A 13,732-nucleotide genomic window follows, 5' to 3' on the forward strand; every position below is an offset into this window, starting at 1 on the left:
GTGACACTGATCGAGACGGTGAGGGGGTACAGGGAGACACTGATCGAGACGTGAGGGGGGACAGGGAGAGACTGATCGAGATGGTGAAGGGGGGACAGGGAGACAGTGATCGAGACGGTGTGGGGTGACAGGGAGATACTGATCGAGACGGTGAGGGGGTGACAGGGAGACACTGAGCGAGATGTGAGGGGGGACAGGGAGAGACTGATCGAGACGGTGAGGAGGGGACGGAGAGACTGATCGAGATGGTGGGCGGGACAGGGAGAGACTGATTGAGACGTGAGGGGGGGACGGGGAGAGATGGATTGAGACGTGAGGGGGGGACAGGGAGAGACTGATCGAGACGGTGGGGGGGGACAGGGAGAGACTAATTGAGACGTATGGGGGGAGAGACTGATTGAGGGGGAGACTGATCAGTACGTGAGGGGGGAGACTGATCGAGGGGCTGAGGGGAGAGACGGGGAGAGTGATCGAGACGGTGAGAGAGAGAGACTGGTCGAGGGGGTGAGGTGCAGACAGGGAGACACTGATCGAGGGGGTGAGATGGGGCGAGACGATGAGAGGGAGACAGTTAGAAACTGATCGAGATGGTGAGGAGGGGAGAGAGAGAGACTGGTTGAGGGGGAAACAGAGAGACTGATTGAGGAGGTGTGGGGGAGAGACTGATCAAGGGGGAGACATTAAGAGACTGAGATAGTGAGGAAGAGAGTGACCGAGACGGTGATGGGGAGACAGACTCATAGAGGGAGAGACTGATTTAGGGGTTGAGGGGGAGAGACTGATGGCGAGGAGGAGAGTGGGAGAGACTGATTTAAGGGGGAGAGAGGTAGGGACTGATAGGGAGGGGGAGAGAATGATCGAGGGAGTGAGGAGGAGACAGGGAGAGACTGATGGGAAGAGACCAATAGAAATGGTGAGGGGGAGACGGAGAGACTGATCGAGGGGGTGAGAGAGGGAGAGATTGATCGAAGTGGTGGATGTGTTATGTGTTGTGTGTGTGTGTGTGTATATAATATGTGTGTGTGTGTGTGTATATATATATATATATATATATATATATAATCCAATGCACAGCCGGCACACCATATGCAAGTAAATAAGTTTTGGTGCTTATCCCATAAAGCAATAACAGACCATACGATACCGGTTGCAACACGACATCAAGGGACAGCACGCAGGTAAGTAAATCAAAAATGTTCTATATTTGATAGAAGACACAAAAACCTTCCCCGAGGAGGTGAGTTTCCCGGAGTGCGAGGAGCCTCAGGGATAAGTGCTTCCCCGAGGAGGTGAGTTTCCCGGAGTGCGAGGAGGAGCCTCAGGGATAAGTGCTTCCCCGAGGAGGTGAGTTTCCCGGAGTGCGAGGAGGAGCCTCAGGGATAAGTGCTTCCCCGAGGAGGTGAGTTTCCCGGAGTGCGAGGAGGAGCCTCAGGGATAAGTGCTTCCCCGGGGAGGAGAGTTTCCCGGAGTGCGAGGAGGAGCCTCAGGGATAAGTGCTTCCCCGAGGAGGTGAGTTTCCCGGAGTGCGAGGAGGAGCCTCAGGGATAAGTGCTTCCCCGGGAGGTGAGTTTCCCGGAGTGCGAGGAGGAGCCTCAGGGATAAGTGCTTCCCCGAGGAGGTGAGTTTCCCGGAGTGCGAGGAGGAGCCTCAGGGATAAGTGCTTCCCCGAGGAGGTGAGTTTCCCGGAGTGCGAGGAGGAGCCTCAGGGATAAGTGCTTCCCCGGGGAGGTGAGTTTCCCGGAGTGCGAGGAGGAGCCTCAGGGATAAGTGCTTCCCCGAGGAGGTGAGTTTCCCGGAGTGCGAGGAGGAGCCTCAGGGATAAGTGCTTCCCCGAGGAGGTGAGTTTCCCGGAGTGCGAGGAGGAGCCTCAGGGATAAGTGCTTCCCCGAGGAGGTGAGTTTGCAGGAGTGCGAGGAGGAGCCTCAGGGATAAGTGCTTCCCCGGGGAGGTGAGTTTCCCGGAGTGCGAGGAGGAGCCTCAGGGATAAGTGCTTCCCCGGGGAGGTGAGTTTCCCGGAGTGCGAGGAGGAGCCTCAGGGATAAGTGCTTCCCCGAGGAGGTGAGTTTCCCGGAGTGCGAGGAGGAGCCTCAGGGATAAGTGCTTCCCCGAGGAGGTGAGTTTCCCGGAGTGCGAGGAGGAGCCTCAGGGATAAGTGCTTCCCCGGGGAGGTGAGTTTCCCGGAGTGCGAGGAGGAGCCTCAGGGATAAGTGCTTCCCCGGGGAGGTGAGTTTCCCGGAGTGCGAGGAGGAGCCTCAGGGATAAGTGCTTCCCCGGGGAGGTGAGTTTCCCGGAGTGCGATGAGGAGCCTCAGGGATAAGTGCTTCCCCGGGGAGGTGAGTTTCCCGGAGTGCGAGGAGGAGCCTCATGGATAAGTGCTTCCCCGAGGAGGTGAGTTTCCCGGAGTGCGAGGAGGAGCCTCAGGGATAAGTGCTTCCCCGAGGAGGTGAGTTTCCCGGAGTGCGAGGAGGAGCCTCAGGGATAAGTGCTTCCCCGGGGAGGTGAGTTTCCCGGAGTGCGAGGAGGAGCCTCAGGGATAAGTGCTTCCCCGGGGAGGTGAGTTTCCCGGAGTGCGAGGAGGAGCCTCAGGGATAAGTGCTTCCCCGGGGAGGTGAGTTTCCCGGAGTGCGATGAGGAGCCTCAGGGATAAGTGCTTCCCCGGGGAGGTGAGTTTCCCGGAGTGCGAGGAGGAGCCTCATGGATAAGTGCTTCCCCGAGGAGGTGAGTTTCCCGGAGTGCGAGGAGGAGCCTCAGGGATAAGTGCTTCCCCGAGGAGGTGAGTTTCCCGGAGTGCGAGGAGGAGCCTCAGGGATAAGTGCTTCCCCGGGGAGGGAGTTTCCCGGAGTGCGAGGAGGAGCCTCAGGGATAAGTGCTTCCCCGAGGAGGTGAGTTTCCCGGAGTGCGAGGAGGAGCCTCAGGGATAAGTGCTTCCCCGAGGAGGTGAGTTTCCCGGAGTGCGAGGAGGAGCCTCAGGGATAAGTGCTTCCCCGGGAAGGTGAGTTTCCCGGAGTGCGAGGAGGAGCCTCAGGGATAAGTGCTTCCCCGGGGAGGTGAGTTTCCCGGAGTGCGAGGAGGAGCCTCAGGGATAAGTGCTTCCCCGAGGAGGTGAGTTTCCCGGAGTGCGAGGAGGAGCCTCAGGGATAAGTGCTTCCCCGAGGAGGTGAGTTTCCCGGAGTGCGAGGAGGAGCCTCAGGGATAAGTGCTTCCCCGGGGAGGTGAGTTTCCCTGAGTGCGAGGAGGAGCCTCAGGGATAAGTGCTTCCCCGGGGAGGTGAGTTTCCCGGAGTGCGAGGAGGAGCCTCAGGGATAAGTGCTTCCCCGGGGAGGTGAGTTTCCCGGAGTGCGATGAGGAGCCTCAGGGATAAGTGCTTCCCCGGGGAGGTGAGTTTCCCGGAGTGCGAGGAGGAGCCTCATGGATAAGTGCTTCCCCGAGGAGGTGAGTTTCCCGGAGTGCGAGGAGGAGCCTCAGGGATAAGTGCTTCCCCGAGGAGGTGAGTTTCCCGGAGTGCGAGGAGGAGCCTCAGGGATAAGTGCTTCCCCGGGGAGGGAGTTTCCCGGAGTGCGAGGAGGAGCCTCAGGGATAAGTGCTTCCCCGAGGAGGTGAGTTTCCCGGAGTGCGAGGAGGAGCCTCAGGGATAAGTGCTTCCCCGAGGAGGTGAGTTTCCCGGAGTGCGAGGAGGAGCCTCAGGGATAAGTGCTTCCCCGGGAAGGTGAGTTTCCCGGAGTGCGAGGAGGAGCCTCAGGGATAAGTGCTTCCCCGGGGAGGTGAGTTTCCCGGAGTGCGAGGAGGAGCCTCAGGGATAAGTGCTTCCCCGAGGAGGTGAGTTTCCCGGAGTGCGAGGAGGAGCCTCAGGGATAAGTGCTTCCCCGAGGAGGTGAGTTTCCCGGAGTGCGAGGAGGAGCCTCAGGGATAAGTGCTTCCCCGGGGAGGTGAGTTTCCCGGAGTGCGAGGAGGAGCCTCAGGGATAAGTGCTTCCCCGAGGAGGTGAGTTTCCCGGAGTGCGAGGAGGAGCCTCAGGGATAAGTGCTTTCCCGAGGAGGTGAGTTTCCCAGAGTGCGAGGAGGAGCCTCAGGGATAAGTGCTTCCCCGAGGAGGTGAGTTTCCCGGAGTGCGAGGAGGAGCCTCAGGGATAAGTGCTTCCCCGGGGAGGTGAGTTTCCCGGAGTGCGAGGAGGAGCCTCAGGGATAAGTGCTTCCCCGGGGAGGTGAGTTTCCCGGAGTGCGAGGAGGAGCCTCAGGGATAAGTGCTTCCCCGGGGAGGTGAGTTTCCCGGAGTGCGAGGAGGAGCCTCAGGGATAAGTGCTTCCCCGGGGAGGTGAGTTTCCCGGAGTGCGAGGAGGAGCCTCAGGGATAAGTGCTTCCCCGGGGAGGTGAGTTTCCCGGAGTGCGAGGAGGAGCCTCAGGGATAAGTGCTTCCCCGGGGAGGTGAGTTTCCCGGAGTGCGAGGAGGAGCCTCAGGGATAAGTGCTTCCCCGGGGAGGTGAGTTTCCCGGAGTGCGAGGAGGAGCCTCAGGGATAAGTGCTTCCCCGAGGAGGTGAGTTTCCCGGAGTGCGAGGAGGAGCCTCAGGGATAAGTGCTTCCCCGAGGAGGTGAGTTTCCCGGAGTGCGAGGAGGAGCCTCAGGGATAAGTGCTTCCCCGAGGAGGTGAGTTTCCCGGAGTGCGAGGAGGAGCCTCAGGGATAAGTGCTTCCCCGGGGAGGTGAGTTTCCCGGAGTGCGAGGAGGAGCCTCAGGGATAAGTGCTTCCCCGAGGAGGTGAGTTTCCCGGAGTGCGAGGAGGAGCCTCAGGGATAAGTGCTTTCCCGAGGAGGTGAGTTTCCCAGAGTGCGAGGAGGAGCCTCAGGGATAAGTGCTTCCCCGAGGAGGTGAGTTTCCCGGAGTGCGAGGAGGAGCCTCAGGGATAAGTGCTTCCCCGGGGAGGTGAGTTTCCCGGAGTGCGAGGAGGAGCCTCAGGGATAAGTGCTTCCCCGGGGAGGTGAGTTTCCCGGAGTGCGAGGAGGAGCCTCAGGGATAAGTGCTTCCCCGGGGAGGTGAGTTTCCCGGAGTGCGAGGAGGAGCCTCAGGGATAAGTGCTTCCCCGGGGAGGTGAGTTTCCCGGAGTGCGAGGAGGAGCCTCAGGGATAAGTGCTTCCCCGGGGAGGTGAGTTTCCCGGAGTGCGAGGAGGAGCCTCAGGGATAAGTGCTTCCCCGGGGAGGTGAGTTTCCCGGAGTGCGAGGAGGAGCCTCAGGGATAAGTGCTTCCCCGGGGAGGTGAGTTTCCCGGAGTGCGAGGAGGAGCCTCAGGGATAAGTGCTTCCCCGGGGAGGTGAGTTTCCCGGAGTGCGAGGAGGAGCCTCAGGGATAAGTGCTTCCCCGAGGAGGTGAGTTTCCCGGAGTGCGAGGAGGAGCCTCAGGGATAAGTGCTTCCCCGAGGAGGTGAGTTTCCCGGAGTGCGAGGAGGAGCCTCAGGGATAAGTGCTTCCCCGGGGAGGTGAGTTTCCCGGAGTGCGAGGAGGAGCCTCAGGGATAAGTGCTTCCCCGGGGAGGTGAGTTTCCCGGAGTGCGAGGAGGAGCCTCAGGGATAAGTGCTTCCCCGAGGAGGTGAGTTTCCCGGAGTGCGAGGAGGAGCCTCAGGGATAAGTGCTTCCCCGGGGAGGTGAGTTTCCCGGAGTGCGAGGAGGAGCCTCAGGGATAAGTGCTTCCCCGAGGAGGTGAGTTTCCCGGAGTGCGAGGAGGAGCCTCAGGGATAAGTGCTTCCCCGGGGAGGTGAGTTTCCTGGAGTGCGAGGAGGAGCCTCACGGCTAAGCTAAGACCTCGGATATAGTGGGCGCGCCTGCGATGGAGCGCATGGCCTCGAGCGATCTGTGGCCTGAGATCCACAGCGACAGGGAGGCGTGGCCATAACGTCACAAGGCCTGTTCACCCTCATTGGCTGATCCGCTCACGTGACCCGGCCGTCGTGCGACAAAATGAAATTGTTTTGCACCATCGCGCGCTCTGTGGCCGGCCTCATTCTGGCCACTGGCCTGTTCGGTCGCTCACACTGGACGTGGCCTAGTGCTTCCCTGTGTGTGTGTTTGTGTCACTGTGTGTGTGTCAGTGTGTCATTGTGTGTGTTTGTGTCACTGTGTGTGTTTGTGTCACTGTGTGTGTTTGTGTCACTGTGTGTGTGTGTGTGTGTGTGTCAGTGTGTCACTGTGTGCGTGTGTCAGTGTGTCACTGTGTGTGTTTGTGTCACTGTGTGTGTTTGTGTCACTGTGTGTGTGTGTGTGTGTGTGTCAGTGTGTCACTGTGTGCGTGTGTCAGTGTGTCACTGTGTGTGTTTGTGTTACTGTGTGTGTTTGTGTCACTGTGTGTGTGTGTGTGTGTCAGTGTGTCAGTGTGTCAGTGTGTCACTGTGCGTGTGTCAGTGTGTCACTGTGTGTGTGTGTGTCACTGTGTGTGTGTGTGTCACTGTGTGTGTGTGTGTCACTGTGTGTGTGTGTGTGTCACTGTTTGTGTCACTGTGTGTGCGTGTGTGTCACTATGTTTGTGTCACTGTGTGTGCGTGTGTGTCACTGTGTGTGTCACTGTGTGTGTGTCACTGTGTGTGTGTGTCACTGTGTGTGTGTCACTGTGTGTGTGTCACTGTGTGTTTGTGTGTTTGTGTCACTGTGTGTGTGTCACTGTGTGTTTGTGTGTTTGTGTCACTGTGTGTGTGTGTGTCACTGTGTTTCAGGCCGTGCAGCGTTATGGTGGAATTGATATCCTGGTGTCTAACGCGGCTGTGAATCCTTTCGCTGGGAATATATTGGATTCTACTGAGGATGTGTGGGACAAGGTGAGACCCCTCATATCCTCCCACCCCTAACACCCCGCCAACCCCTTCCCCACCCCTAACACCCCGCCAACCCCTTCCCCACCCCTAACGCCCCGCCAACCCCTTCCCACCCCTAACGCCCCGCCAACCCCTTCCCACCCCTAACGCCCCGCCAACCCCTTCCCACCCCTAACGCCCCGCCAACCCCTTCCCCACCCCTAACGCCCCGCCAACCCCTTCCCCACCCCTAACGCCCCGCCAACCCCTTCCCCACCCCTAACGCCCCGTCAACCCCTTCCCCACCCCTAACGCCCGCCAACCCCTTCCCCACCCCTAACGCCCGCCAACCCCTTCCCCACCCCTAACGCCCCGCCAACCCCTTCCCTACCCCTAACGCCCGCCAACCCCTTCCCTACCCCTAACGCCCGCCAACCCCTTCCCTACCCCTAACGCCCCGCCAACCCCTTCCCCACCCCTAACGCCCCGCCAACCCCTTCCCTACCCCTAACGCCCGCCAACCCCTTCCCCACCCCTAACGCCCGCCAACCCCTTCCCTACCCCTAACGCCCGCCAACCCCTTCCCACCCCTAACGCCCCGCCAACCCCTTCCCACCCCTAACGCCCCGCCAACCCCTTCCCCACCCCTAACGCCCCGCCAACCCCTTCCCCACCCCTAACGCCCCGCCAACCCCTTCCCCACCCCTAACGCCCCGTCAACCCCTTCCCCACCCCTAACGCCCGCCAACCCCTTCCCCACCCCTAACGCCCGCCAACCCCTTCCCCACCCCTAACGCCCCGCCAACCCCTTCCCTACCCCTAACGCCCGCCAACCCCTTCCCTACCCCTAACGCCCGCCAACCCCTTCCCTACCCCTAACGCCCCGCCAACCCCTTCCCCACCCCTAACGCCCCGCCAACCCCTTCCCTACCCCTAACGCCCGCCAACCCCTTCCCCACCCCTAACGCCCGCCAACCCCTTCCCTACCCCTAACGCCCGCCAACCCCTTCCCCACCCCTAACGCCCGCCAACCCCTTCCCTACCCCTAACGCCCCGCCAACCCCTTCCCTGCCCCGCCAACCCCTTCCCCACCCCTAACGCCCGCCAACCCCTTCCCTACCCCTAACGCCCCGCCAACCCCTTCCCCACCCCTAACGCCCCGCCAACCCCTTCCCCACCCCTAACGCCCGCCAACCCCTTCCCCACCCCTAACGCCCCGCCAACCCCTTCCCCACCCCTAACGCCCCGTCAACCCCTTCCCCCACCCCTAACGCCCGCCAACCCCTTCCCCACCCCTAACGCCCGCCAACCCCTTCCCCACCCCTAACGCCCCGCCAACCCCTTCCCTACCCCTAACGCCCGCCAACCCCTTCCCTACCCCTAACGCCCGCCAACCCCTTCCCTACCCCTAACGCCCCGCCAACCCCTTCCCCACCCCTAACGCCCCGCCAACCCCTTCCCTACCCCTAACGCCCGCCAACCCCTTCCCCACCCCTAACGCCCGCCAACCCCTTCCCTACCCCTAACGCCCGCCAACCCCTTCCCCACCCCTAACGCCCGCCAACCCCTTCCCTACCCCTAACGCCCCGCCAACCCCTTCCCTGCCCCGCCAACCCCTTCCCCACCCCTAACGCCCGCCAACCCCTTCCCTACCCCTAACGCCCCGCCAACCCCTTCCCCACCCCTAACGCCCCGCCAACCCCTTCCCCACCCCTAACGCCCGCCAACCCCTTCCCCACCCCTAACGCCCCGCCAACCCCTTCCCCACCCCTAACGCCCCGCCAACCCCTTCCCCTAACGCCCCGCCAACCCCTTCCCCACCCCTAACGCCCCGCCAACCCCTTCCCCACCCCTAACGCCCCGCCAACCCCTTCCCTACCCCTAACGCCCGCCAACCCCTTCCCCACCCCTAACGCCCGCCAACCCCTTCCCTACCCCTAACGCCCCGCCAACCCCTTCCCCACCCCTAACGCCCCGCCAACCCCTTCCCCACCCCTAACGCCCCGCCAACCCCTTCCCTACCCCTAACGCCCCGCCAACCCCTTCCCTACCCCTAACGCCCCGCCAACCCCTTCCCTACCCCTAACGCCCCGCCAACCCCTTCCCTACCCCTAACGCCCCGCCAACCCCTTCCCCACCCCTAACGCCCGCCAACCCCTTCCCTACCCCTAACGCCCCGCCAACCCCTTCCCCACCCCTAACGCCCGCCAACCCCTTCCCTACCCCTAACGCCCGCCAACCCCTTCCCCACCCCTAACGCCCGCCAACCCCTTCCATACCCCTAACGCCCCGCCAACCCCTTCCATACCCCTAACGCCCCGCCAACCCCTTCCATACCCCTAACGCCCCGCCAACCCCTTCCCCACCCCTAACGCCCCGCCAACCCCTTCCATACCCCTAACGCCCCGCCAACCCCTTCCCCACCCCTAACGCCCCGCCAACCCCTTCCCCACCCCTAACGCCCGCCAACCCCTTCCCTACCCCTAACGCCCGCCTACCCCTAACGCCCCGCCAACCCCTTCCCTACCCCTAACGCCCCGCCAACCCCTTCCCTACCCCTAACGCCCCGCCAACCCCTTCCCTACCCCTAACGCCCCGCCAACCCCTTCCCTACCCCTAACGCCCCGCCAACCCCTTCCCTACCCCTAACGCCCCGCCAACCCCTTCCCCACCCCTAACGCCCCGCCAACCCCTTCCCCACCCCTAACGCCCCGCCAACCCCTTCCCTACCCCTAACGCCCCGCCAACCCCTTCCCTACCCCTAACGCCCCGCCAACCCCTTCCCTACCCCTAACGCCCCGCCAACCCCTTCCCTACCCCTTCCCTACCCCTAACGCCCCGCCAACCCCTTCCCTACCCCTAACGCCCCGCCAACCCCTTCCCTACCCCTAACGCCCCGCCAACCCCTTCCCTACCCCTAACGCCACGCCAACCCCTTCCCTACCCCTAACGCCCCGCCAACCCCTTCCCTACCCCTAACGCCCCGCCAACCCCTTCCCCACCCCTAACGCCCCGCCAACCCCTTCCCTACCCCTAACGCCCCGCCAACCCCTTCCCTACCCCTAACGCCCCGCCAACCCCTTCCCTACCCCTAACGCCCGCCAACCCCTTCCCTACCCCTAACGCCCCGCCAACCCCTTCCCTACCCCTAACGCCCCGCCAACCCCTTCCCCACCCCTAACGCCCGCCAACCCCTTCCCCACCCCTAACGCCCGCCAACCCCTTCCATACCCCTAACGCCCGCCAACCCCTTCCATACCCCTAACGCCCCGCCAACCCCTTCCCCACCCCTAACGCCCGCCAACCCCTTCCATACCCCTAACGCCCCGCCAACCCCTTCCATACCCCTAACGCCCCGCCAACCCCTTCCATACCCCTAACGCCCCGCCAACCCCTTCCCTACCCCTAACGCCCCGCCAACCCCTTCCCTACCCCTAACGCCCCGCCAACCCCTTCCCTACCCCTAACGCCCGCCAACCCCTTCCCTACCCCTAACGCCCGCCAACCCCTTCCCTACCCCTAACGCCCCGCCAACCCCTTCCCCACCCCTAACGCCCCGCCAACCCCTTCCCCACCCCTAACGCCCGCCAACCCCTTCCCCACCCCTAACGCCCGCCAACCCCTTCCCTACCCCTAACGCCCCGCCAACCCCTTCCCTACCCCTAACGCCCGCCAACCCCTTCCCCACCCCTAACGCCCGCCAACCCCTTCCCTACCCCTAACGCCCCGCCAACCCCTTCCCTACCCCTAACGCCCCGCCAACCCCTTCCCCACCCCTAACGCCCGCCAACCCCTTCCCCACCCCTAACGCCCCGCCAACCCCTTCCCTACCCCTAACGCCCCGCCAACCCCTTCCCCACCCCTAACCCCCCGCCAACCCCTTCCCCACCCCTAACGCCCCGCCAACCCCTTCCCCACCCCTAACGCCCCGCCAACCCCTTCCCTACCCCTAACGCCCCGCCAACCCCTTACCTACCCCTAACGCCCCGCCAACCCCTTCCCCACCCCTAACGCCCCGCCAACCCCTTCCCCACCCCTAACGCCCCGCCAACCCCTTCCCTACCCCTAACGCCCCGCCAACCCCTTCCCTACCCCTAACGCCCCGCCAACCCCTTCCCCACCCCTAACGCCCGCCAACCCCTTCCCTACCCCTAACGCCCCGCCAACCCCTTCCCTACCCCTAACGCCCCGCCAACCCCTTCCCTAACGCCCCGCCAACCCCTTCCCTACCCCTAACGCCCCGCCAACCCCTTCCCTACCCCTAACGCCCCGCCAACCCCTTCCCTACCCCTAACGCCCCGCCAACCCCTTCCCTACCCCTAACGCCCCGCCAACCCCTTCCCTACCCCTAACGCCCCGCCAACCCCTTCCCCGCCCCGCCAACCCCTTCCCCACCCCTAACGCCCCGCCAACCCCTTCCCCACCCCTAACGCCCCGCCAACCCCTTCCCCACCCCTAACGCCCCGCCAACCCCTTCCCCACCCCTAACGCCCGCCAACCCCTTCCCCACCCCTAACGCCCCGTCAACCCCTTCCCCTAACACCCCGCCAACCCCTTCCCTACCCCTAACGCCCCGCCAACCCCTTCCCTACCCCTAACACCCCGCCAACCCCTTCCCTACCCCTAACGCCCCGCCAACCCCTTCCCCTAACGCCCCGCCAACCCCTTCCCTACCCCTAACGCCCCGCCAACCCCTTCCCCACCCCTAACGCCCCGCCAACCCCTTCCCCACCCCTAACGCTCCGCCAACCCCTTCCCCACCCCTAACGCCCCGCCAACCCCTTCCCCACCCCTAACGCCCCGCCAACCCCTTCCCTACCCCTAACGCCCCGCCAACCCCTTCCCTACCCCTAACGCCCCGCCAACCCCTTCCCTACCCCTAACGCCCCGCCAACCCCTTCCCTACCCCTAACGCCCGCCAACCCCTTCCCCACCCCTAACGCCCGCCAACCCCTTCCCCACCCCTAACGCCCCGCCAACCCCTTCCCCACCCCTAACGCCCGCCAACCCCTTCCCCACCCCTAACGCCCCGCCAACCCCTTCCCCACCCCTAACGCCCGCCAACCCCTTCCCCACCCCTAACGCCCCGCCAACCCCTTCCCCACCCCTAACGCCCCGCCAACCCCTTCCCCACCCCTAACGCCCCGCCAACCCCTTCCCCACCCCTAACGCCCCGCCAACCCCTTCCCCACCCCTAACGCCCCGCCAACCCCTTCCCCACCCCTAACGCCCCGCCAACCCCTTCCCCACCCCTAACCCCCCGCCAACCCCTTCCCCACCCCTAACGCCCCGCCAACCCCTTCCCCACCCCTAACGCCCCGCCAACCCCTTCCCTACCCCTAACGCCCCGCCAACCCCTTACCTACCCCTAACGCCCCGCCAACCCCTTCCCCACCCCTAACGCCCCGCCAACCCCTTCCCCACCCCTAACGCCCCGCCAACCCCTTCCCTACCCCTAACGCCCCGCCAACCCCTTCCCCACCCCTAACGCCCCGCCAACCCCTTCCCCACTCCTAACGCCCGCCAACCCCTTCCCCACCCCTAACGCCCGCCAACCCCTTCCCTACCCCTAACGCCCCGCCAACCCCTTCCCCACCCCTAACGCCCCGCCAACCCCTTCCCCACCCCTAACGCCCCGCCAACCCCTTCCCTACCCCTAACGCCCCGCCAACCCCTTCCCCACCCCTAACGCCCGCCAACCCCTTCCCTACCCCTAACGCCCCGCCAACCCCTTCCCCACCCCTAACGCCCCGCCAACCCCTTCCCCACCTTTAACGCCCCGCCAACCCCTTCCCCACCCCTAACGCCCGCCAACCCCTTCCCCACCCCTAACGCCCCGCCAACCCCTTCCCCACCCCTAACGCCCCGCCAACCCCTTCCCTACCCCTAACGCCCGCCAACCCCTTCCCCACCCCTAACGCCCGCCAACCCCTTCCCTACCGCCCCGTCAACCCCTTCCCCACCCCTAACGCCCCGCCAACCCCTTCCCCACCCCTAACGCCCCGCCAACCCCTTCCCCACCCCTAACGCCCCGCCAACCCCTTCCCCACCCCTAACGCCCCGCCAACCCCTTCCCCACCCCTAACGCCCCGCCAACCCCTTCCACGCCCCGCCAACCCCTTCCCCACCCCTAACGCCCCGCCAACCCCTTCCCCACCCCTAACGCCCCGCCAACCCCTTCCCCACCCCTAACGCCCGCCAACCCCTTCCCCACCCCTAACGCCCCGTCAACCCCTTCCCCTAACACCCCGCCAACCCCTTCCCTACCCCTAACGCCCCGCCAACCCCTTCCCTACCCCTAACACCCCGCCAACCCCTTCCCCTAACGCCCCGCCAACCCCTTCCCTACCCCTAACGCCCCGCCAACCCCTTCCCCTAACGCCCCGCCAACCCCTTCCCTACCCCTAACGCCCCGCCAACCCCTTCCCCACCCCTAACGCCCCGCCAACCCCTTCCCCACCCCTAACGCTCCGCCAACCCCTTCCCCACCCCTAACGCCCCGCCAACCCCTTCCCCACCCCTAACGCCCCGCCAACCCCTTCCCTACCCCTAACGCCCCGCCAACCCCTTCCCTACCCCTAACGCCCCGCCAACCCCTTCCCTACCCCTAACGCCCCGCCAACCCCTTCCCTACCCCTAACGCCCGCCAACCCCTTCCCCACCCCTAACGCCCGCCAACCCCTTCCCCACCCCTAACGCCCCGCCAACCCCTTCCCCACCCCTAACGCCCGCCAACCCCTTCCCCACCCCTAACGCCCCGCCAACCCCTTCCCCACCCCTAACGCCCGCCAACCCCTTCCCCACCCCTAACGCCCCGCCAACCCCTTCCCCACCCCTAACGCCCCGCCAACCCCTTCCCCACCCCTAACGCCCCGCCAACCCCTTCCCCACCCCTAACGCCCCGCCAACCCCTTCCCCACCCCTAACGCCCCGCCAACCCCTTCCCCACCCCTAACGCCCC

The 13,732-nt window shown here is 64.8% G+C and overlaps 1 protein-coding gene across 2 annotated transcripts in view; it reads left to right on the plus strand.

Annotated features, from left to right (window-relative positions):
* Positions 1-13,732, plus strand: part of LOC142465141 (dehydrogenase/reductase SDR family member 4-like) — a 57,020-nt gene that overhangs the window by 21,466 nt on the left and 21,822 nt on the right. For both annotated transcript variants that reach the window (XM_075569091.1, XM_075569092.1), the window contains exon 4: positions 6,694-6,795. In XM_075569091.1, coding sequence (XP_075425206.1) covers positions 6,694-6,795 — 102 coding nt within the window. The remainder of the gene's footprint in view (positions 1-6,693; positions 6,796-13,732) is intronic.

The sequence above is a fragment of the Ascaphus truei genome, chromosome 13 (genome assembly GCF_040206685.1).
Source record: "Ascaphus truei isolate aAscTru1 chromosome 13, aAscTru1.hap1, whole genome shotgun sequence".
Lineage (NCBI taxonomy): Eukaryota > Metazoa > Chordata > Amphibia > Anura > Ascaphidae > Ascaphus > Ascaphus truei.